Source organism: Tachyglossus aculeatus, chromosome 3 (genome assembly GCF_015852505.1).
Source record: "Tachyglossus aculeatus isolate mTacAcu1 chromosome 3, mTacAcu1.pri, whole genome shotgun sequence".
Classification (NCBI taxonomy): Eukaryota; Metazoa; Chordata; class Mammalia; order Monotremata; family Tachyglossidae; genus Tachyglossus; species Tachyglossus aculeatus.
Genome location: NC_052068.1, coordinates 34,080,603 through 34,106,430, shown reverse-complemented (window position 1 = coordinate 34,106,430; position 25,828 = coordinate 34,080,603). Strand labels below are relative to the sequence as shown.

Sequence of the window (25,828 nt, the reverse complement as noted above, 5' to 3'; positions counted from 1 at the left end):
TGAGCACTTACTGTGTACAGAGCACTGTACTGAGCACTTGGGAAGTACAATTCAGCAACACATAGAGACAACCCCTGCCAACAACGGGCTCACAATCCTGTGTATCAATGGGGAAAAGATACTAAAATCCTCACCCATTTCTTCTGTCAGTCATATTTATTGAATGCTTACTGTACGCAGAGCAATGTACTAAATGCTTGGGAGATTACAGTACAATGATAAACAGACACATTACCTGCCCCACACGGCAGTGGGAGGAGGATTCCCTCCTGGGGAGGAGCTTTTTATATAAAAAAATGATATTTGTTAAGCACTTACAATGAGCCTGGTACTGTTTTAAGTGCTGCGGTAGATACAAGATCATCAGGCTGGACACAGTCCATATCCCTCATGGCGTTCGAGGTCTTAATTCCCCTTTTACAGATAAGGTAACAGAGGCATCGTGTTGAAGTGAACCTTGGTGTCATCCTCGACTCCGCTCTCTCATTCACCCCTCACATCCAAGCTGTCACCAAAACCTGCCGGTCTCAGCTCCGCAACATTGCCAAGATCCGCCCTTTCCTCTCCATCCAAACCGCTACCCTGCTGGTTCAATCTCTCATCCTATCCTGACTGGACTACTGCATCAGCCTCCTCTCTGATCTCCCATCCTCCTGTCTCTCCCCACCTCAATCTGTACTTCATGCTGCTGCCCTGATCGTCTTTGTGCAGAAACACTCTGGGCATGTTACTCACCTCCTCAAAAATCTCCAGTGGCTACTAATCAACCTATGCATCAGGTAAAAACTCCTCACACTCGGCTTCAAGGCTGTCCATCCCCTCACCCCCTCCTACCTCACCTCCCTTCTTTCCTTCTGCAGCCCACCCCGCACCCTCCGCTCCTCTGCTGCTAATCTCCTCACCGTACCTTGTTCTCGCCTGTCCCGCCGTCGACCCCCAGCCCACATCATCCCCCGGGCCTGGCATGCCCTCCCTCTGCCCATCTGCCAAGCTAGCTCTCTTCCTCCCTTCAAGGCCCTACTGAGAGCTCACCTCCTCCAGGAGGCCTTCCCACACTCAGCACCCTCCTTTCTCTCCCCCTCCCCCCGCCTTACCTCCTTCCCCTCCCCACAGCACCTGTATATGTTTGTACAGATTTATTACTCTATTTTATTTGTACATATTTATTCTATTGATTTTATTGTGTTAATATGTTTGGTTTTGTTGTCTGTCTCCCCCTTCTAGACTGTGAGCCTGCCGTTGGGTAGGGACCGTCTCTCTATGTTGCCAACTTGTACTTCCCAAGCGCTTAGTACAGTGCTCTGCACACAGTAAGTACTCAATACGATTTAATGAATGAATAAATCTCCCCCTGGGTGCTTCAATCCCACCATTGCACTGACAATAAGAATAGGAACTTCTGTCTCCTCCCTTCCTGCAATGTATTTTAGCATCTGTAGGCGTGGGAGAGAGTCAAGGTTAGAGACTCAAGTTGACCACGCAGAAGGCAGCAATGGTAAACCACTTTCATATTTTTACCAAGAAAACTCTATGGATACACTGCCAGAACGACTGCAGATGGAGAGCGGGGAGATCAATCAATCAATCATATTTATTGAGCACTTACTGTGTACAGAGCACTGTACTAAGCACTGGAAAGTACAAGTTGGCAACATATAGAGACAGTCCCTACCCAACAGTGGGCTCACAGTCTAAAAGGGGGAGACAGAGAACAAAACCAAACATACTAACAAAATAAAATAAATAGAATAGATATGTACAAGTAAAATAAACAGTAATAAATATGTACAAACATATATACATATATACAGGTGCTGTGGGGAAGGGAAGGAGGTAAGATTGGGGGGACATGTCCATGGCATCGCTATGGGTCTAACACGACGGCATAACACAAGTACGTTCTCTAGACTGTAAGCTTGTTGAAGGCAGGGTACACGTCTACTGACTGTTATACCATACTCTCCCAAGCACTTAGTACAGTGCTCTGCACATAATAAGTGTTCAATAAATACCATTAGTGATGGTGATAATGACAAAGTCTTTCCCACTAGACAGTAAGCTCCTAGAGGGCAGGGGTCATGTCAGTTAATGCTAGTGAACTCTTCCTAGTGGTAAGTGCAGTACTCTGCGCATAGCAAGTGCTCAATAAATACGATTGATCGATTAGGTGATTGAAACCATTTATCATTATGGTACTCGTTAAGTGCTCACTATATGTCAAGCACTGTACTGAGCGTGGAGTAGATAGAAGATAATCAGAATGGACACAATCCTTGTGTCCACACAAGATTCACAGTTTAAGTAGGCGGGAGGAGGCTTAGAACAGTGCTTTGCACAGAGTAAGTGCTTAATAAATGCCATTATTAATTAACCCCCATTCCACTTATTTCTGGTATCTCCTCCAAGAGACCTTCTAATCATAATAATAATGATGGCATTTATTAAGCGCTCACTATATGACAAGCACTGTACTGAGCGTGGAGTAGATAGAAGATAATCAGAATGGACACAATCCTTGTGTCCACACAAGATTCACAGTTTAAGTAGGCGGAGGAGGCTTAGAACAGTGCTTTGCACAGAGTAAGTGCTTAATAAATGCCATTATTAATTAACCCCCATTCCACTTATTTCTGGTATCTCCTCCAAGAGACCTTCTAATCATAATAATAATGATGGCATTTATTAAGCGCTCACTATATGACAAGCACTGTACTGAGCGTGGAGTAGATAGAAGATAATCAGAATGGACACAATCCTTGTGTCCACACAGGATTCACAGTTTAAGTAGGCGGGAGGAGGCTTAGAACAGTGCTTTGCACAGAGTAAGTGCTTAATAAATGCCATTATTAATTAACCCCCATTTCACTTATTTCTGATATCTCCTCCAAGAGACCTTCTAATAATAATGATGGCATTTATTAAGCGCTTACTATGTGCAAAGCACTGTTCTAAGCGCTGGGGAGGTTACAAGGTGATCAGGTTGTCCCACGGGGGGCTCACAGTCAATCCCCATTTTACAGATGAGGGAACTGAGGCACAGAGAAGTTAAGTGACTTGCCCAAAGGACGAGGCCCTCATTTCCTTTTCTCCCACTCCCTTCTGCCTCACCCTGACTCGCCCCCTATTTTTACCACCACCTCACCCAAGCCCCACAGCACTTATGTACTTAGCCGTAACTTATTTATATTAATGCCCGTCTCCCACTGCAGACTATAAACTCATTGTGGGCAGGGAGTGAGGCTGTTACACGGTTGAGTTGTGCTCTCCCAAGCATTTAGTACAGTGCTCCGTATACTGTCTTGTCTTATGCTGTCGTCTCCGACCCACAGCGACTCCATTCATTCATTCATTCAATCGTATTCATCGAGCACTTACTGTGTGCAGAGCACTGTACTAAGTGCTTGGGAAGTACAAGTTGGCAACATATTAGAGATGGTCCCTACCCAACAGTGGACTCACAGTCTAGAAGACTCCATGGATGCATAATAATAATAATAATTATAATGGCATTTATTAAGCGCTTACTATGTGCAAAGAACTGTTCTAAGCGGTGGGGAGGTTACAATCAATCAATCATATTTATTGAGCACTTACTGTGTGCAGAGCACTGTACTAAGCGCTTGGGAAGTACAAGTTGGCAACATATAGAGATAGTCCCTACCCAACAGCGGGCTCACAGTCTAGAAGGGGGAGACAGAGAACAAAACAAAACATATTCACAAAATATAATAAATAGAATAGATATGTACAAGTAAAATAAATAAATAAATAAACTACAAGGTGATCAGGTTGTTCCACAGAGGGCTTACATACAATCCCCACTTTCCAGATGAGGGAACTGAGGCCCAGAGAATAATAATAATAATGATGGCATTTATTAAGCTCTTACTATGTGCAAAGCACTGTTCTAAGCGCTGGAGAGGTTACAAAGTGATCAGGTTGTCCCACAGGGGGCTCACAGTCTTAATCCCAATTTTCCAGATGAGGGAACTGAGGCCCAGAGAAGTGAAGTGACTTGCCCAAAGTCACACAGATGACAATTGGCGGAGCTGGGATTTGAACCCGTGACCTCTGATTCCAAAGCCCGAGCTCTTTCCACTGAGCCATTTCTACTGGGCCATCTCTCCCAAAACGCCCCACCTCCATCGGCAATCATTCCGGTAGTGTATCCATAGAGTTTTCTTGGTAAAAATACGGAAGCGGTTTACCATTACCTCCTTCCGCCCAGTAAATACGAGTCTCTGCCCTCGACTTTCTCCCAAACCGCTGCTGCCTAGCACGTGTTAGTACAGTGCTCTGCACACAGTAAGCGCTCAATAAATACGATTGATTGATTGATTTTGACTTGTAGCAGATGGCCTTCCAATCGCTAACCACTGCCCAAGCTAGGAATGGAATGGATATGCCACTGCTTCCTTTTCCCTTTCATAACTGAGACTGGTGGAGTATTGGAAACGCTCCAGGTGCAACCCTGAGAGGGGCTGCACACAGGGAGCGCTCAATAAATATGATTGTCTTGATCCCCATTTTCCAGATGAGGGAACTGAGGCCCAGAGAAGTGAAGTGACTTGCCCTGGGTCCCACAGCTGACAAGCGGCGGAGCCGGGATTGGAACCCATGACCTCTGACTCCCAAGTCCGGGCTCAGTCCACTGAGCCCCGCTGCTTCTCAATAATAATAATAATAATGATGGCATTTATTAAGCGCTTACTATGTTCCCAGCACGGGCCTGGGAGTCGGAAGGTCATGGGTTCTAATCCCGGCTCTGCCACTTGTCTGCTGTGTGACCTTGGGAAAGTCACTTTGCTTCTCTGGGCCTCAGTTACCTCATCTGTAAAGTGGGGATTGAGACTGTGAGCCCCATGCAGGGACTTTGTCCAACCCAATCTGCTTGTATCCACCCCGGCGCTTAGTACAGTGCCTGGCACATAGTTAAGCATGTAACAAATACCATAATAATAATAATTATTAGATCCATGTGCATAGATGATGCATGAAGGAGAGGGAGCTGGGGACTGTGAGCCCACTGTTGGGTAGGGACCGGCTCCATCTGTTGCCAACTTGTACTTCCCAAGCGCTTAGTACAGTGCTCTGCACACAGTAAGCGCTCAATAAATATGATTGATTGATTGATTTTGACTTGTAGCAGATAGTCTTCCAATCGCTAGCCACTGCCCAAGCTAGGAATGGAATGGATACGCCACTGCTTCCTTCTCCCTTTCATAGTTGAGACTGGTAGAGTATTGGAAACGCTCCAGGTGCAACCCTGATAGGGGCTGCACACAGTAAGCGCTCAATAAATACGATTGATTGATTGATTTTGACTTGTAGCAGATGGCCTTCCAATCACTAGCCACTGCCCAAGCTAGGAATGGAATGGATACGCCACTGCTTCCTTCTCCCTTTCACAGTTGAGACTGGTAGAGTATTGGAAACGCTCCAGGTACATCCCTGAGAGGAGCTGCACACAGTAAGCGCTCAATAAATGAGTGATTGATTTATGGGTGAAGGAACGGAGGGACAGAGAAGTGAACTGACTTGCCCAAGCTCACACAGCGGACAAGTGTTAAAGTTGGGATTAGAACCCAGGTCCCCTTACTTCTAGGCCTATGCTCTTTCCACTCGATCATGCTGCTATCCCTATGAGGCACTGTGGGATCAATCAATCAATTGTATTTATTGAGCGCTTACTGTGTGCAGAGCACTGTACTGTACTGTGGGATATACAATAATAATACTAATTGAGGTATTGAAGCAGCGTGGCTCAGTGGAAAGAGCACGGGCTTTGGAGTCAGGGGTTCAAATCCCGGCTCCACCACTTAGCTGTGTGACTTTGGGCAAGTCCCTTCAATCAATCAATCGTATTTATTGAGCGCTTACTGTGTGCAGAGCACTGTACTAAGTGCTTGGGAAGTACGAGTTGGCAACAAATATAGAGACGGTCCCTACCCAACAGTGGGCTCACAGTCTAGAAGACTCACAGTCTCACAGTCTTCACTTCTCTGTGCCACACCTGTAAAATGGGGATTAAGACTGTGAGCCCCTCGTAGGACAACCTGATCACCGTGTAACTTCTGCAGCGCTTAGAGCAGTGCTTTGCACATAGTAAGCGCTTAATAAATGCCACTATCATTATTATTTGTTAAGGGCTTACTATGTGCCAGGCGCCGTACTAAGTGCTAGGGTGGATACAAGCAAATCGGGTTGGACGCAGTCCCTGTCCCACTTGGGGCTCACAGTCTCACTCCCCATTTTTATAGATGGGGGAACGAAGGGACAGAGAAATGAAATGACTTGCCCAAGGTCACACAGCAGACAAGTGGAAGATTTGGGATCAGAACCCAGGTCGTCTTAATTCCGGGCCTATGCTCTTTCCACTATGTCACGTTGCTTCCCTGCGAGGCAACGTGGGACGTGCAGTGGCAGGTGCCATGTTTATTTGTACCCACACTTGTGCTCTTTCCACTAGGCCGTGCTGCTTGTAGAGTAGACGCTACCTCTTAGATTGCGAGTCCAGCGGGAGACAGGGACTGTGTCTGATCTGATTATCTCGACTGTGAGCCCACTGTTGGGTAGGGACCGTCTCTATGTGTTGCCAACTTGGACTTCCCAAGCGCTTAGTACAGCGCTCTGCACACAGTAAGCGCTCAATAAATAGGATTGATTATCTTGAATCTCAACCAGTGCCTAGCACATTGCTTTGGCCCATAGTAAGCACATCATAAGCAGCGCGGCTCAGTGGAAAGAGTCCGGGCCCGCGAGCTTCTAATCCCGGCTCTGCCATTTGTCTGCTGTGTGGCCCTGGGCAAGTCATTTCATTTCACTTGGCAAGCACTGGGTTAGATATAGGCTAATCAGGTTGGACACAGTCCACGCCCCACAAGGGGCTCACATTTTCAGAATGAGGTAACTGAGGCACAGAGAAGTGAAGTGATTTGCCCAAGGGCACAGAGCAGACAAGTGGCAAACTGGGATTAGCTACTGAGAGCTCACCTCCTCCAGGAGGCCTTCCCAGACTGAGCCCCCTCCTTCCTCTCCCCCTCCTCCCCCTTTCCATCCCCCCACCTTACCTCCTTCCCCTCCCCACAGCACCTGTATATATGTATATATGTTTGTACATATTTATTACTTTATTTATTTTATTTGTACATATTCATTCTATTTTATTTTGTCAATATGTTTTGTTTTGTTCTCTGTCTCCCCCTTCTAGACTGTGAGCCCACTGTTGGGTAGGGACCGTCTCTATGTGTTGCCAACTTGTACTTCCCAAGCGCTTAGTACAGTGCTCTGCACACAGTAAGCGCTCAATAAATACGATTGAATGAATGAATGAACTTGGCCTCAACCACTTCATCTGTAAAATGGGGATTGAGACTGTGAGCCCCACGTGGGACAACCTGATTACCTTGAATCTACCCCACAGCCGAGCTTGGCACATGGTAAGTGCTTAACAAATACCATTATTACAGTAATAAAATACCACAGATTTTATTAGGGTCTTTTCCATAATAGGTCAATCTGGAAGCTGAAGTCTCTCATCTCCACACCCAAGCTCTCCCACTGAATAACAATAATAATAATAATGATGGTATTTGTTAAGCGTTTACTTTGGATCCTGGCTTCCAACCCCACAGACTGATGATCGCAGGTGGTCTCTGAGATCCTTCTGCTGGAATGATGTAGAAAAGAGCCAGATGGAACACATTCATTTGGTAGAATCCACGGGGTAATGTCTCTTATCCAAAATAATAATAAGACTATTATTATTTGTTAAGGATTTATTAGGTTGCAAGCACCATACTAAGCACTGGGGAGTCAGAGATCGTGGGTTCAAATCCCGACTCCGCCAATTGCCAGCTGTGTGACTTTGGGCAAGTCACTTTGCTTCTCTGTACCCCAGTTCCCTCATCTGTAAAATGGGGATTAAGGCTGTGAGCCCCCGTGGGACAACCTGATCACCTTGTAATAACCTCCCCAGCGCTTAGAACAGTGCTTTGCACATAGTAAGCGCTTAATAAATGCCATTATTATTATTATACAAGATAACGAGTTTGGACACAGTCCCCATCCCACATGGGGATCACCGGCTAATGGAGAGGGAGAAAAGGTTTTACAGATGAGGAAAATGAGGCCCAGAGAAGTGAATTAATTTGAGAAAGGTCACATAGCAGACAAGTGGTGGAGTTTGGATTAGAAGCCAAGTCCTCTGATTCCCAGACCCACGCTCTATTCCTGAACTTGTTGGGAATAAATGTGTTTTTACCACAGATCTGGACTTTTTCACGTTGGGTATTTAAGGGGGTAGAATACAAAACTGCAAGTGAATAGAGACGCTCGTGTATATTAGAACTTCACTGGGGTTGTCCCAGAGCTGGGCTCACCGGAGTTCTGGCCTTGGACAATCCACATATTGGCTGAAACAAACAATAAACATCGTTTATCCTGATTAACTCAGGGCTTCCACTGTCAACGTGGAATGAACATTTCCCAACTGAAAGTCAGTGGTTGAAGCAATTCCCAAGAGCGGTGGAGGCCCAGGGGAAAACTGCTCTTCTCGTATTGGCTGCCTTCCTCAAAAAGTCAGGGAAGCTAAAGGTCCCCGAATGGGTGGACACAGTCAAGCTAGCCAAACGTAAAGAATTGGCGCCTTATGACGAGAACTGGTTCTACACTAGAGCTGAAAGTGCCTAAAACATCATCATCATCAATCGTATTTATTGAGCGCTTACTATGTGCAGAGCACTGTACTAAGCGCTTGGGAAGTACAAATTGGCAACATATAGAGACAGTCCCTACCCAACAGTGGGCTCACAGTCTAAAAGGAGGAGACAGAGAACAAAATCAAACATACAAACAAAATAAAATAAATGCAATAGGTATGTACAAATAAAATAGAGTAATAAATATGTACAAACATATATACATATATACAGGTGCTGTGGGGAAGGGAAGGAGGTAAGATGGGGAGGATGGAGAGGGGGACGAGGGGGAGAGGAAGGAAGGGGCTCAGTGTGGGAAGGCCTCCTGGAGGAGGTGAGCTCTCAGCAGGGCCTTGAAGGGAGGAAGAGAGCTAGCTTGGCGGAGGGGCAGAGGGAGGGCATTCCAGGCCCGGGGGAGGACGTGGGCCGGGGGCTGACGGCGGGACAGGCGAGAACGAGGCATGGTGAGGAGATCAGCGGCAGAGGAGTGGAGGGTGCGGGGTGGGCTGGAGAAGGAGAGAAGGGAGGGGAGGTAGGAGGGGGCGAGGGGGTGGACAGCCTTGAAGCTCAGGGTGAGGAGTTTCTGCCTGATGCGCAGATTGATTGGTAGCCACTGGAGATTTTTGAGGAGGGGAGTAATATGCCCAGAGCGTTTCTGGACAAAGATAATCCGGGCAGCAGCATGGAGTATGGATTGAAGTGGAGAGAGACACGAGGATGGGAGATCAGAGAGAAGGCTGATGCAGTAGTCCAGATGGGATAGGATGAGAGCTTGAATGAGCAGGATAGCGGTTGGGATGGAGAGGAAAGGGCGGATCTTGGCAATGTTGTGGAGCTGAGACCGGCAGGTTTTAGTCATGGCTTGGATGTGAGGGGTAAATGAGAGAGCGGAGTCGAGGACTATTAATTTCCTGTCTAGGCTTGGCACCCTTGGAGATGGAACGGCCGGGCCCTTGTGGAGTGGGAATGGTTCTGCTTGGAACTGGAATCAATCAGGAAATGGAATTGGCTGATGGAACTGGAGTGTTTACCGGGTAACTAGGACTACGTGTCTGTCTTTTAGACTGTGAGCCCACTGTTGGGTAGGGACCGTCTCTATATGTTGCCGACTTGTACTTCCCAAGCGCTTAGTACAGTGCTCTGCACAGTAAGCACTCAATAAATACGATTGATTGATTGATTGGGAGGGAACGATACGGTCGAGTTGATAGAAGTGTTCCCTGCCCACAAGGAGCTCAGAGTTTAAACAGTCTGCATGACCTAGTGGAAGGACCCTAGGTTAGGGAGTCAACGCCCAAGGTCACTCTTGTCTGCTGTGTGACCTTAGGCAAGTCACTTCTCTGCCTCAGTTGCCTCATCTTGTAAAGTGGGGGTTGAGACTGTGAGCCCCACACGGGATGATTATGACACCTGTCTACATGTTTTGTTGTCTGTCTCCCCCTTCTATCAATCAATTGTATTGAGCACTTACTGTGTGCAGAGCACTGGACTAAGGGCTTGGGAAGTACACGTTGGCAACATATAGAGACGGTCCCTACCCAACAGCAGGCTCAAGTTCTAGACTGTGAGCCTGTAGTCGGGTAGGGACCGTCTCTATGTGTTGCCAACTTGTACTTCCCAAGCGCTTAGTCCAGAGCTCTGCACACAGTAAGCACTCAATAAATACGATTGAATGAATGACATGCCATAGAGTTGTTTTCTAAATTTCAGAAAACCTCTTCTGGGGGAAACAGCGCTCAGTGGAAAGAGCCCGGGCTTTGGAGTCAGAGGCCATGGGTTCAAATCCCAGCTCTGCCAATTGTCAGCTGTGTGACTTGGGCAGGTCACTTAACTTCTCTGTGCCTCAGTTACCTCATCTGTAAAATGGGGATTAAGACTGTGAGCCCCCCCATGGGAGAACCTGATCACCTTGTAACCTCCCCAGCGCTTAGAACAGTGCTTTGCACATAGTAAGCGCTTAATAAATGCCATCATTATTATTATTATCCTTCACCTCTTTGGTGACAACAGCTCTGAATCATCAGCATGGCCTAGTGGAAAGAGCATGGGTTTGAGAGTCAGAGAACCTGGAGTCTAATTCCGACCCTGCCACTTGTCTGCTGTGTGACCTTGGGCAAGTCACTTAACCTCTCTGTGCCTCAGTTTCCACATCTGTAAAATGGGGATCCAATATCTGTTCTCCTCTCAAATCAGACTGTGAACTCTAGACTGTGAGCCTGTTGTCGGGTAGGGACCGTCTCTATATGTTGCTGACTTGTATTCATTCACTTGTATTTATTGTACTGTATTTATTGTATGTATTGTATTCATTCAATTGTATTTATTGAGCGCTTACTGTGTGCAGAGCACACAGTCCAAGTTGGCAACAAGTAGAGATGGTCCCTACCCAACAGCGGGCTCACAGTCTAGAAGACTTCCCAAGCGCTTAGTACAGTGCTCTGCACACAGTAAGTGCTCAATAAATACGATTGAATGAATGAACCCCCTATGGGACAGGAACTGTGTCTGACCTGAATTATCTTGTATTCATTCAATTGTATTTATTGAGCGCTTGCTGTGTGCAGAGCACTGTACTAAGCGCTTGGGAAGTACAAGTTGGCAACATATGGAGATGGTCCCTACCCAACAGCAGGCTCACAGTCTAGAATCTACTCCAGCACATAATAATAATAATAATGATAATGGCATTTATTAAGCGCTTACTATGTGCAAAGCACTGTTCTAAGTGCTGGGGAGGTTACAAGGTGATCAGGTTGTCCCATGGGGGGCCCCCAGTCTTCAGCCCCATTTGACAGATGAGGGAACTGAGGCCCAGGGAAGTGAAGTGAGTTGCCCAAAGTCACACAGCTGACAAGTGGTGGAGCCGGGATTTGAACCCATGACCTCTGACTCCAAAGCCCGGGCTCTTTCCACTGAGCCATGCTGCTTTCCCTGGACTTAATGGAGTCCTTGACTAATAATAAAGGCTTAAAACAAATATCACCATCACAGTATAGTGGATAGAGCGTGAGCCTGGAAATCAGAAAGCCATGGGTTCTAAACCCAGCTCCACTACTTGTCCGCTGTGTGACCTTGCGAAGTCACTTGACTTCTCTGTGCTTTAGTTACTTCATCGGTGAAATGGGGATTGAAACTGTGAGCCCCACCTGGGCCAAGGGACCAACCCAATGTGCTTGTATTCCCCCCAGTGCTTAGTACAGTGCCTGGCACATAGTAAGGGCTTAACCAATACCATAATTATTACCTCGCTCTTGCCTGTCCCGCCATCGACCCCCGGCCCACGTCCTCCCCCGGGCCTGGAGTGCCCTCCCTCTGCCCATCCACCAAGCTAGCTCTCTTCCTCCCTTCAAGGCCCTACTGAGAGCTCACCTCCTCCAGGAGGCCTTCCCACACTGAGCCCCTTCCTTCCTCTCCCCCTCGTCCCCTTCTCCACCCCCCCCATCTTACCTCCTTCCCTTCCTTACAGCACCTGTATATATGTATATGTTTGTACATATTTATTACTCTATTTATTTTACCTGTACATACCTATTCTATATATTTTATTTTGTTAGTATGTTTGGTTTTGTTCTCTGTCTCTCCCTTTTCGACTGCGAGCCCACTGTTGGGTAGGGACTGTCTCTCTATGTTGCCAACTTGTACTTCCCAAGCACTTAGTACAGTGCTCTGCACACAGTAAAAGTGCTCAATAAATATGATTGATTGATTGGAGGGGACTGCAGGGCACAATTAGCCTTGAGCTGAGGACCAGCCTGGCGACCGGGCACCCACCTGCTTTGGAAGAAGTCACCTATGCTCAGCAGGGTCGTGCCCGCATGGATGCCCAGTCTGCAGCAAGCCCACACAGCCCTCACACCACCTCGGCTCTCTGGCTCTTCTGGAAGTTGACCATCTCCTCACTTCCAGGAGCTGTTCCTTTGGGGAACAGCTTATTACTAAGCTTCCTCTGCTTAGTACAGTGCTCTGCACACAGTAAGCGCTCAATAAATACGATTGATGATGATGATGATGATGGGGAGTGGGGCCTAGATGGCCAGTGCCCTGGGACCTTCTTCTGAGCTCCCCCTGCTTCCGAGGACTTTGGGGCAGAGGACCCCAGCTCTCCCTTCTGAGAACTTTGCGTCACTTTGTTCGTTCAATTGTAATAATAATAATTATTGGTATTTGTTAAGCGCTTACTCTGCTTACTGTCCTTAGCGCTGGTGGGGGGGGATACAAGGTAATCAAGGTTGTCTCACGTGGGGCTCACAGTCTTAATTCCCATTTGACAGATGACGGAACTGAGGCACAGAGAAGTGAAGTGACTTGCCCAAAGTCACACACCTAAGTGGCGGAGCTGAGAGTGGAACCCATGACCTCTGTCTCCCAAGCCCGTGCTCTTTCCAATTGTATTTATTGAGCACTTGCTCTATGCAGACCTGTACTCAGTGCTTGAGTACAACATAACAATAAACAGACACATTCCCTGCCCGCATCGAGCTTATAGTCTAGAGGGGGAGACCGACATTAGCATAAATAAATAAATTACAGATATGTATGGAAGGACCGTGGGGCTGCCGGGGTGGTGGGGATGGGGCAGTGATGAATAAAGGGAACAAGTCAGGGTGATGCAGATGGGAGTGGGAGCAGAGGAAAGGAGAACTAAGTCAGGGAAGGACTCTTGGAGGAGATGGGATAAGGCTTTGAAAGCGGGGAGAGGAATTGTCTGATTTGAGGAGGGAGGGTGTTGCAGGCCAGAGGTAGGATAATAACAATAATAATAATGATGATGCTGATGATGGTATTTGTTAAGCGCTTACTATATGCCAAGCACTGTTCTAAGCTCTGGGATAGATAAAGGGTTATCAGGTTGTCCCACGTGGGGCTCACAGCCTTAATTTCCATTTGACAGATGGGAGAACTGAGGCCCAGAGAAGTGAAGTGACTTGCCCAAAGTCATATAGCGGGAAAGGGGTTGGTGATGAAATAGAGGAGGTGGAGGTATGGTGTGAAGGGTCACCGGAGCTTGAGGGGAGGTTAAGGCCGATTCACCTGGACACACTGTTGAATGTGTCCAGGGAAGCAGCGTGGCTCTTTGGAAAGAGCCTGGCTTTGGAGTCAGAGGTCATGGGTTCAAATCCCGGCTCCGCCAATTGTCAGCTGTGTGACTTTGGGCAAGTCACTTCACTTCTCCGGGCCTCAGTTACCTCATCTGTAAAATGGGGATTAAGACTGTGAGCCCCAAGTGGGACAACCTGATCACCCTGTATCCTCCCCAGTGCTTAGAACAGTGCTTTGCACATAGTAAGCACTTAACAAATGGCATCATTATTATTATTATTGAATGTGCTTGTGTCTCCCAGCAGCTGCAGAGCCCCTCAGGTCCTCCCAAGGAAGAATGCCCAGGCCTGGCTGGTGTAAAGAACACGAGAGTCTGCACCATCGCTTAGACAAGGTCGAAGAGGTAACGGCTCTGAGGGGATGGAGCGGGACAGGAAGGATGGACTCTGTCTGATCTGATTGGATTTGCATCTATCCCAGTGCTTAGCATGATAATAATAATAATGATGGCATTTGTTAAGCACCTATTATGTGCAAAGCACCGTTCTAAGTGCTGGGGAGGATACAAGGTGATTAGGTTGTCCCATGTGGGGCTCACAGTCTTCATCCCCATTTTACAGATGAGGCAACTGAGGCTCAGAGAAGTGACTTGCCCAAGGTCACACAGCAGACACATGGGGGAGCTGGGATTGGAACCCATGACCTCTGACCCTCAAGTCCATGCTCTTTCCACTGAGCCATGCTGCATAGTGCTTGGCCCATAATACGTGCTTAAATTATTATTGAGTGAAATAAATTTTCCCAGTCTCTCTTGCAACCGATGCATTAGACTTCAATCTCCTCTATCTCGCCACAGACAGCTCATCCATGTCCTCCCTCTGGCTTGGAATCAATCAATCGTATTTATTGAGTGCTTACTGTGTGCAGAGCACTGTACTAAGCGCTTGGGAATTACAAGTTGGCCACATATAGAGATGGTCCCTACCCAACGGTGGGCTCACAGTCTAGAAGTCTGGAATTACCTCCCTCCTCAAATCCGATAGACAAAGCCTTATTGAAGGCACATCTCCTCCAAGAGGCCTTCCCAGACTAAGCCCTCCTTTCTTCTTCTCCCACTCCCTTTTTCACTGCCCTAATTTAATAATAATAATAATAATAATGGCATTTATTAAGCGCTTACTATGTGCAAAGCACTGTTCTAAGCACTGGGGAGGTTAAAAGGTGATTAGGTTGTCCCACGGGGGGCTCACAGTCTTAATCCTCATTTTACAGATGAGGTAACTGAGGCACAGAGAAGTTAAGTGACTTGCCCAAAGTTACACAGCTGACAATTGGCAGAGCCGGGATTTGAACCCCTGACCTCTTTCCACTGAGCCGCGCTGCTTCTCCGATTTGCTCCCTTTGTTCATCTTCCATCCCAGCCCCACAGCACTTTAATAATAATAATGGTACTTGTTAAGCACTTACTATGTACCAAGCATGTTCTAAGCGCTGGGGTAGATACAAGTTAATCAGGTTGGACACTGTCCCTGTCCCATATTGGGCTCACACCCAATCTCCATTTTAGAGATGAGGTAACTGAGGCTCAGAGAAGTGAGGTGACTTACCCAAGGTCACACATCAGTCTAGGGGCAGAGGCGGGATTAGAACCCACATCCTTCTGATTCCCAGGCCCATGCTTTATCCACTGATGCCACGCTGCTTCTGTTATGTACATATCTGTAATTTATTTATTTTTATGTCTGACTCCCCAACTCTTGACTGTGAGCTCACTGTAATAATAATAATAATGGCATTTATTAAGCACTTACCATGTGCAAAGCACTGTTCTAAGCACTGGGGATTACAAGGTGATCAGGTTGTCCCACGAGGGGCTCACCTTATGCTGTTGAATTGTACTCTCCCAAGGGCTTAATACAGTGCTCTGCACAAAGTAAGCGCTCAATAAATATGATTGAATGAATGAATTACATTGCTCCCACCTTCCTATCTCACTCACATCTGGCAGACCACTCCTCTCCTCACCTTCAAGCAGCACGGTCATCATCAATCGTATTTATTGAGCGCTTACTGTGGGCAGAGCACTGTACTAAGCGCTTGGGATGTACAAGTTGGCAACATATAGAGACAGTCCCTACCCAACAGTGGGCTCACAGTCTAGAAGGGGAAGACAGAGAACAAAACATATAAACCAAATAGAATAAATAGAATAAACGTGTACAAATAAAATAGAGTAATAAATCCGTACAAACTGCGTGGCCTAGTGGAAAGAGTATGGGTTGAGGAATCAGAGGACCTGGGTTCTAATCTCAACTCTGCCATTTGTCTGGTGGGTGACCTTGGGTAAGTCACTTCACTTCCCCCAATTGTAAAATGGCATTAAAAGTGAGAGTCCTGTGTGTGACGGGGACTGCTTCCAACATGATAATCTTGTGGCTACCCCGGTGCTCAGAACAGTGCCCGGCACATAGTAAGCGCTTAACAAACGCTGTTGTTATTATTACCTATAGGCGACTCACCCCCTCGGCGATTCTTTCGGGAGTAGCCTTGATTCAGCCGGGCTCAGTCCCAAGACAGTCTACTTTGGAGTTTGAGGAAGTCCGGGGAAAACCCGCCCCATCATAAAGCCAAAATACACCCGAGCCCATCTGGAATAGGATACTTAGCAGAAACCTCCAATACTTGGTTAATAATACTTGTGTCTGGAGCTCAGCAGACTTTCATTCATTCGATCATATTTATTGAGCGCTTACTGTGTGCAGAGCACCGTACTAAGCGCTTGGGAAGTCCAGGTTGGCAACATCATCATCATCAATCGTATTTATTGAGCGCTCACTATGTGCAGAGCACCGGATTAAGCGCTTGGGAAGTCCAAGTTGGCAACATCTAGAGACGGTCCCTACCCAACAGTGGGCTCACAGTCTAGAAGGGGAAGACAGAGAACAAAACATATAAACCAAATAGAATAAATAGAATAAACATGTACAAATAAAGTAGAGTAATAAATCCGTACAAACATATATACATATATCCAGGTGCTGTGGGGAGGGGAAGGAGGTAAGGCAGGGGGATGGGGAGGGGGAGGAGGGGGAAAGGAAGGAGGGGCCTCAGTCTGGGAAGGCCTCCTGGAGGAGGTGAGCTCTCAGTAGGAATGCCCTCCCTCTTCATATCCAACAGCCAATCGTATATTACATATTTACTATTCTATTTTATTTTGTTAATTTGTTTTGTTGTCTGTCCTCCCCTTCTAGACTGTGAGCCTACTGTTGGGTAAGGGCCGGCTCTATATGTTGCCAACTTGTACTTCCCAAGCGCTTAGTCCAGTGCTCTGCACACAGTAAGCGCTCAATAAATAGGATTGAATGAATGAATTACTTTCCCCACTTTCAAAGCCTTATTGAAGGCACATCTCTTTCAAGCCTTTCCAGACTAAGGCCTTCTCTCCTCTTCTCCCACTCCCTTCTGAAGTCACCCTGATTTGCTTCCTTCATTCACCATCATCCACCCTCAGCCCCCCGCAACACTTCTGTACCTATCTGTAATTTATTTCTATTAATGCCCTTCTCCCCTTCTAGGCTGGAAACTCATTGCCGACAAGGAATATGTCCTGTTGTATTCAGGGAAGCGGCGTGGCCTAGTGGAAAAAGCACGGGCTAGGGAACCAGAAGGACCTGGCTTTTAATTCTGGCTCTGCCAGTTGTCTTCTCTTGACCTTTAGCAAGTCACTTCACTTCTCTGTGTCTCAGTTACTTTGTCTGTAAAATGGGGATTAAGACTGAGCCCCATGGACGGGGACTGAGTCCAATTTATTTTGTTTGCATCCACCCCAGCGCTTAGTACAGTGCCTGACCCATAGTCAGCGCTTAACAACTACCACAATTATTATTATTACTCTCCCAAGTGCTTAGTACAGTGCTCTGCACACAGTCAGTGCTTAATATGATTGTTACCTACGATTGTTTAGGGTTCTTCTCCCCTACTGTGCTGATCTGATAACGGCTGTTGGAGCCCTAGACAATCAATCGTATTTATTGAGCGCTTACTGTGTGCAGAGCACTGTACTAAGCGCTAGACCGAGGACAGAGGCAGGAAAGGCCCTTCCCTCCAGTTGGGATGGCAGCACGAAACCTCGGGCTTCAGTTTTTCCACGAGGAAAACTGAGACGGGTGGCCTCTTCTTCACCGGCGGCTCTGAGCGGAAAGGGCCTCTTTTGATAGTAGGTAATTGGGTTGGACACAGTCACTATGCCACATTGGGCTCACAGTCTTAATCCCCATTTTACAGATGAGGCAACTGAGGCACATATATACTATTTTATTTACGTTATTTTGTTAATATGTTTTGTTGTCTGTCTCCCCCTTCTAGACTGTGAGACCGCTGTTGGGTAGGAACCGTCTCTATACATTGACGACTTGGACTTCCCAAGCGCTTAGTCCAGTGCTCTGCACACAGTAAGTGCCCAATTCATTCATTCAATCGTATTTATTGAGTGCTTACTGTGTGCAGAGCAGTGGACTAAGCGCTTGGAAATCAATGTCGTATTTATTGAGCGCTTACTGTGTGCAGAGCACTGTACTAAGCGCTTGGGAAGTCCAAGTTGGCAACATATAGAGTTGGTCCCTACCCAACAGCGGGCTCACAGTCTAGAAGGGGGAGACAGACAACAAAACATACTAACAAAATAAAATAAGTAGAATAAATATGTACAAGTAAAATAGAGTAATAAATCCATACAAACATATATACATATATACAGGTGCTGAGGGGAAGGGAAGGAGGTAAGGTGGGGGGGATGGAGAGGAGGAGGAGCCCAATAAATACGACTGACAATGAATGAATTGCCCAAGTTCACACTGCAGACTCATGGCGGAGTCAGGATTAGAACCCAGATCCTTCAGATTCCCAGGCCCGTGCTCTATCCATTAGACCACGCTGGACAATTATTCACCACCCTCCCCTGTGACCTCTCAGCCTTTATCCCCACAAACTATCCCCCTCTTCCGCTTCCATAACTCAACCCACCAAGAACTTCCCAAGCGCTTAGTACATGCTCCGCACACAGTAAGCACTCAATAAATATGACTGAATGAATAAAAATCAAATGCACCTTGAGGGCAGGGATCATGTCTACCAACTGGATTTTACGGTCCCAAGTATTCAGTGCAGTGGTCTGCACAACAGAAGCATTCGTTCATATTTATTGAGTGCTTACTCTGTACTGTACTAAGCACTTGGGAGAGTACAACTGACACTTTCCCTGCTCATAAACTCATTAAACACTAATGATTGATTGAAATGAATCTCCTTTCCCAACTGTTTTTCAGATACTGGTTTCTGACCCTATGAGGCCAATGAAGTCCAGCAGAGAGTGTTGATCATGGTATTTATTAAGCACTTATTATGTGCAAAGCACTGTTCTAAGCGCTGGGGAGGTTACAAGGTGATCAGGTTGCCCCACAGAGAACACTAGAACACCCTTGTAATGTAGGTGAAGGACCAAAAAAATGCTCAGGAGCCGGAAGGGCGGTTAATGTCTACTAATTCTGTTATAGTGTACTAGTGTTTATTAATAATAATAATAATGGCATTTATTAAGCACTTACTATGTGCAAAGCACTGTTCAGAGCGCTGGGAAGGTTACAAGGTTATCAGGTTGTCCTACGGGGGGGGCTCACAGTCTTAATCCCCATTTTACAGATGAGGGAACTGAGGCCCAGAGAAGTGACTTGTCCAAAGTCACACAGCTGACAATTGGCAGAGCCGGGATTTGAACCCATGACATCTGACTCCAAAGCCCGGGCTCTTTCCACTGAGCCACGTTGCTTCTACTATTTAGTAGAGTGCTCCGCAAATAACACGCATGGCTTAGTGGAAAGGGCATGGGGTTGGGAGTCAGAGGTCATGGGTTCTAATCCCAGTTCCATGAGCCCACTGTTGGATAGGGACTGTCTCTATATGTTGCCAACTTGTACTTCCCAAGCGCTTAGTACAGTGCTCTGCACACAGTAAGTGCTCAATAAATACGATTGAATGAATGAATGAACCTGATTTTCTTGTATCTACCCCAGTGCTTAGCACATAGTAAATGCTTAAATACCATCATTAATTAGTAACAAAGGAAACAGCTTGGCCTAGTGGATAGAGCACAGGCCTGGAAATCAGGAGGGAATCTGGCTCCACAACTTGTCTGCTATGCAACCTTGTGCAAGTCACTTCTCTGTGCCGAGTTACCGCATCTGTAAAATGGGGATTAAGATTGTGAACCCCATGTGGGACAGGGACTGTGTCCAACCTGATTAGCTGGTAACTATCCCAGTGCTTAGTACATAATAGGACTTAAATGCCAACCCTCTCCAAAAATAACAAAAAATAAGTGCTCACAAATACCACTGATTGATTGATTACCCGCTCCTCAGCCCTGGCTGTTCGGGCCATACATTTCAGACATGGGTGGCATTACTTGCTTCTGGCCAACCCAAAGTGCTCAATAAATACAATTGATTGATTGATTCCAGAAGTGACCCCAGGGTTGGGCTGGTAGAGATGGAGTGAGGAGATAGGGCTGACGCTACTTGAGCGTGCATGGCTCAAGTATCTACTCCAGTACTTAGAACATAGTAAATGCTTCAATACCATCATTACCATCATTAATTAATAAACCTGTCTTCATGTTTTGTTCTCTGTCTCCCCCTTCTAGACTGTGAGCCCGTTGTTGGGTAGGGACCATCTCTATGTTACCGACTTGTACTTCCCAAGCGCTTAATACAGTGCTCTGTACACAGTAAGCACTCAATAAATATGAATGAGTGAATGAATGAATCAGTTGTATTTATTGAGCGCTTACTGTGTGCAGAGCACTGTACTAAGCGCTTGGAAAGCACAAGTTGGCAACATATAGAGACGGTCGCTACCCAACAGTGGGCAGCGGAGTGACTCTTGCAGCTGTAGCAGCTGACGTACCTTTATCCCATCATCTCCCTCCCATCCCAACCCTTCAAAGTTGTCCAGAAACTGGGTTGTTCTCCCTTAAAATGGAATGTGAATTCTTTCCTAGGCTTGGTGGTTGAGAATGGGTGGATAGTGTAGGGGGAAAATAAAATACCGTCACAATCCCCTGGTTCATACCAACTGGGATCTTCCTGGAATGGGGGAGCCTCGGTGACACATACTAGAAGTCAAACTACACCTCCGATCACCAAGGTTATTCTTATAAGTTTTTTTACTTAGTTTTACCACCGTGCAAGGGAGTGACACATATACACACTCACTCACTCCATGCCACCAAGGGTCCAATACCAGTCTGCGGTGAAGGGAGACACTGCTTCTTCTTTCTGCTTCCAAGTGCGGCTCTCCTGCTTACAACGTGCTTCCTTCTTGTTTTTCTGCATGCTGCCTCCAGATTCATTCAAAGAGGCATCTTTTATCTGGCTTAGGCATTGCAGCTGTGGCTTTACCTGGAATCACTGATTGGTCCTACCCCTTACCAGGCAGGGAAGACAGAGAAAGCCCTGTAATAATAATACTGATGGTATTATTATTCCCCCTTTTAGACTGTGAGCTCACTGTTGGGTAGGGACTGTCTCTATATGTTGCCAACTTGTACTTCCCGAGTGCTTAGTACAGTGCTCTGCACACAGTAAGCGCTCAATAAATTCGATTGATGATGATGATGATGACTTGTTAAGCGCTTACTATGTGCAAAGCACCGTTCTAAGCGCTGGGGGGATACAAAGTGATCAGGTAAGTGGTAAGTGCTTAACAAATGCCATTATTATTATCATTATTAGCTTGTGGCTACCCCAGTGCTTAGTACAGTGCCTGGTACATAGTACGTGCTTAATAAATACCATTTAAAAAACTAGATTCCAATGACCTGTAATGACCTGGACAATCTAATCACCTTGTAACCTCCCCAGCGCTTAGAACAGTGCTTTGTACATAGTAAGCACTTAATAAATGCCATTATTACTATCAGGTGGTCCCACGTGGGGCTCAACAATCTTAATCCCCGTTTTACAGAGGAGGTAACTGAGGCCCAGAGAAGTGAAGTGACTTGCTCAAAGTCACACAGCTGACAGTTGGCAGAGCTGGGATTTGAACCCATGACCTCTGACTCCAAAGCCCAGGCTCTTTCCGCTGAGCCACGCTGCTTCTCCCTGTCTCCCTTCATGCTCCACCATCCACAGGCCTGCAATCACCTGTCTCAGGTAGAGCCCGTCAGTGCCTTCGCAGTGTCTCTTCCTTCCTGTTGTTCATCGGATCAATCAATCAATCATATTTATTGAGCACTTACTGTGTGCAGAGTACTGTACTAAGCGCTTGGGAAGTACAAGTTGGCAACATATCACAAACAGTCACTAACAAGGCAGCTTGCTTTGGGCTCACCCCATCACCGCCTTCAAAACATTTATTTCTAAGCCAGCAGAGAGGCAATGCGGTGTTGTGGAACGAGCACAAAACTGGGAGTCAGAGGACCTGGGTTCTATTCCCAGCTCTGCAACCTGATGGATGCGTGACTCTGGGCAAGTGCCTAACTTCTCTGTGTCTCAGTCACCTCATTTTGTACGGATTTATTACTCTATTCTACTTGTACATATTTACTATTCTATTTATTTTGTTAATGATGTGCATTTAGCTTTAATTCTATTTGTTCTAACGACTTGACACCTGTCCACATGTTTTGTTTTTTCTGTCTCCCGTTTCTAGACTGTGAGCCCGTTGTTGGGTAGGGACCGTCTCGATGTTGCCAACTTGTACTTCCCAAGTGCTTAGTACAGTGCTCTGCACACAGTAAATGCTCAAAAAATATGACTGAATGAATGAATAAAATGGGGATTAAATCCTAGTCCTCCTACTTCAACTGCATTAGTCTGAGTTTTCTGAAAAAACCCTTAAAGCCAGGGTCTATGCTGCTTCTAGACTGTGAGCCCATTGTTGGGTAGGGACCATCTCTATATGTCACCAACTTGTACTTCCCAAGCGCTTAGTACAGTGCTCTGCACACAGTAAGCGCTCAATAAATACAATTGAATGAATGAATGAATGTGGGACAGGGACTGTGTCCAATCAAATAATCTTGTATCTACCTCAATGCTTAGTACAGTGTTTGGCACATAGTAAGAACTTAACAAGCACCATAAAAAAGAATATCAAAAAAAAAAACAAAACCCCAGTCTTTGTTCTTCAGCCCAATTAGTTGCCTTGGACCAAAATACGAGAAGCGGCATGGGTCAGTGGAAAGAGCCTGGGCTTTGGAGTCAGAAGTCCTGGGTTCAAATCCCTGCTCCCCCAATTGTCAGCTGTGTGACTTTGGGCAAGTCACTTCACTTCTCTAGGCCTCAGTTACCTCATCTGTAAAATGGGGGTGAAGACTGTGGGCCCCCCGTGGGGCAACCTGATCACCTTGTAACCTCCCCAGCGCTTAGAACAGTGCTTTGCGCATAGTAAGCGCTTAATAAATACCAAAATTATTAAAATACGAAGAAAATAAAAGAGAACGTCAAACTTCTCATTTCAGTAAGAGGCCACAAGAGGGAAGAATCATATTTATTTTATTTTGTTAGTATATGTTTGGTTTTGTTCTCTGTCTCCCCCTTTTAGACTGTAAGCCCACTGTTGGGTAAGGACTGTCTCTATATGTTGCCAATTTGTACTTCCCAAGCGCTTAGCACAGTGCTCTGCACATAGTAAGCACTCGATAAATACAATTGATGATGATGATAAAAAGAATGGGAGGTTCCAAAATGCAAAGAGATGGATTTTGTCAAGGTTCTCTACCTTTGTGCAGTTTTCCACTGAAGTCCTTCTCAATTCTGTCTTAATCTCCTTTCCTTCATCAGACGGTAGACAAAACTGTGGAGCACATGGAAAGCGAAGTGAAGAGTTTATTCCATCTGATGGACAAGATCACCGTTAACCTGCCACCAGGCTCCGTCAGCCCCTCCGTGGATATCTTTGGTGACGGTGTGTATCTCCAGCTGCCTTCCACCGAACTCGAACCCCGTTCCCCCTCACCCCCACTGCTCTGTCCCGTCTCCCAATCTAATCAGCCTGGATTTTTTTTAAGGTATTTACTAAGGGCTTGCTATAATTGGAAACAACTAGACAGCATTAGATAATATGTATCAACCACCGTTCTAAAACGCTGGGGTTGGACCCAGTCCGCGTCATGTGAGCCTCGCAGTCTTAACCCTCGTTTTACAGATGAGGTAACCAAGGCACAGAGATGTTAACTGGCTTGCCCAAGGTCACACAGCACATGGGTATAAAGGGGGTATTATTCCCCCTTTTAGACTGTGAGCCCACTGTTGGGTAGGTACTGTCTCTATATATTGCCAATTTGTACTTCCCAAGCGCTTAGTACAGTGCTCTGCATATAGTAAGCGCTCAATAAATACGATTGATGATGATGATGATGATTAAGTCCTCGGACTCCTAGGCCTGTGCTCTTTCCACTAGGCCAAGCTGCTTCTCAGCTTTAAAGAGAGATTGTAATATATTATGTAATGTGCATTATATATAATGATGGTAGTATGCAAACTGCTTACAATGTGCCAAGCACAATCCTAAGTACTGAGGTAGATCCAGGATAATCAGGTCAGACACAGTTCCCATCCCAAATGGGTTTCAATCTGAGAGGGAGGGAGAATAAGTGATTCAGAACCATTTCATAGTAGTTGAGGAAACAGGCACAGAGGAGTGAAGTGACTCCCACCAGCAGGCAAATGGCAGAGCTGGGACTATAATAATAATGATGGTATTTGTTAAGCGCTTACTATGTGCCAAGCACTAGAACCCAGGTTCTCTCACAGGCCCGGGCTCTTTCCACTAGACCACAATGGCAGATTCAGCACCTAAGTGATTGAGGAGGCACTCCCACAGCCAACAATAATAATAATAATTATCGCGGTACTTGTTAAGCTCCATGTGCCAAGCACTGTTTTAAGCGCCGCAGTAGATACGAGTCAAATCAGATTGGACACAGTCCCTGTCCCACATAAAACTCACACTCTTAATCCCATTTTACAGACGAGGGAACTGAGGCCCAGGGAAGCGAAGTGACTTGCCCAAGGTTATACAGCAGACACGTGGCAGCACCAGGATTAGAACCCAGATCCTTCTGACTTCCAGGACCGTGCTCTAACCATTAAACCACGCCGTTTCACAGCCGCCTCCCATCCAATCGGAGTACTGAATTGAGGGGACACCGGTTCTGCCTTTCCAGAACTTTCCAATGCCAGGGCTAAGGCTCCCAAGTAGGAATTTTGACTACTGTGTGTTCTTCAGGAACTGAGAGGCACAGAAATCAGCTGGCCCTTCTCCCTTCAGCGTGACTTAGTGGCAAGAACACGGCTTCGGAGCCAGAGGTTGTGGGTTCTAATCCCGGCTCTGCCGCTTCTCTGTTGTGTGACCTTGGGCAAGCCACTTCACTTCTCTGGGCCTCAGTCACCTCACCTGGAAAACGGGGATCAAGACTGTGAGCCCCACGTGGGACAACCTGATCGGCTTGTATCTACCCCAGCGCTTAGAACAGTGCTTGGCACATAGTAAGCGCTTACCAAATACCATTATTATTATTTCATTCAGCACACAGGTGTGTGAAGAGGGAGTCAGGCCCACTCCTCAGTGACGTGACCAATCATCCGGTTAACTTCTGCTTTGCCCACTCTTTTATTACGCATTTATCTTTCTTTCAGACCCCATCTGAGCACCGGCAGAGTCGAGCAGAAGATCGAAGGAGTTTAAAACAGTCCATCGGTCCTCGTTCTGGTTCTCTTTCCTACAATTAGTGGGCATTATCACTGCCTTCTCCCTCCCCCCAGTAGAAATGCCTACCATTTAATAAAAAAGGCAGCATATCCAATTTTGGCTGTGAGTCCATGAAACCCGTCACTGAAAGGCACCTATTTGTTTCGTTTGACCTTTTTTCCCCCATCGGCTGGACCAGCTGAATCCAATTTCCTACTACCTTTCTTCCAAGAAGAAATCAAGGCTGATTCTAGGATCCCGTCAACAGGCGCTGATTCCAACAATCCCTCCCAATTCCCCTCATCCTAGGGCTTCCTCACTCTTTTATTCACCGGGATGGC

The 25,828-nt window shown here is 46.5% G+C and overlaps 1 protein-coding gene and 1 non-coding gene across 3 annotated transcripts in view; one reads left to right on the top strand and one right to left on the bottom strand.

Annotated features, from left to right (window-relative positions):
- Positions 1-25,602, top strand: part of PLAC9 (placenta associated 9) — a 34,003-nt gene extending 8,401 nt beyond the window's left edge. Inside the window, exons 2-4 of one of the 2 annotated variants that reach the window (XM_038744004.1) lie at positions 14,045-14,142; positions 23,579-23,702; positions 25,436-25,602. In XM_038744004.1, coding sequence (XP_038599932.1) covers positions 14,045-14,142; positions 23,579-23,702; positions 25,436-25,446 — 233 coding nt within the window. In that variant the 3' untranslated portion in view covers positions 25,447-25,602. Of the gene's footprint in view, positions 1-14,041; positions 14,143-23,578; positions 23,703-25,435 lie in introns of both variants that reach the window. The other variant, XM_038744003.1, reaches the window with a different exon arrangement.
- LOC119926363 lies at positions 5,139-5,276 on the bottom strand. The gene has a single exon (XR_005450246.1). It is a non-coding gene; the product is annotated as a small nucleolar RNA SNORA7 (small nucleolar RNA).
- Positions 25,603-25,828: the final 226 nt, after the last annotated feature.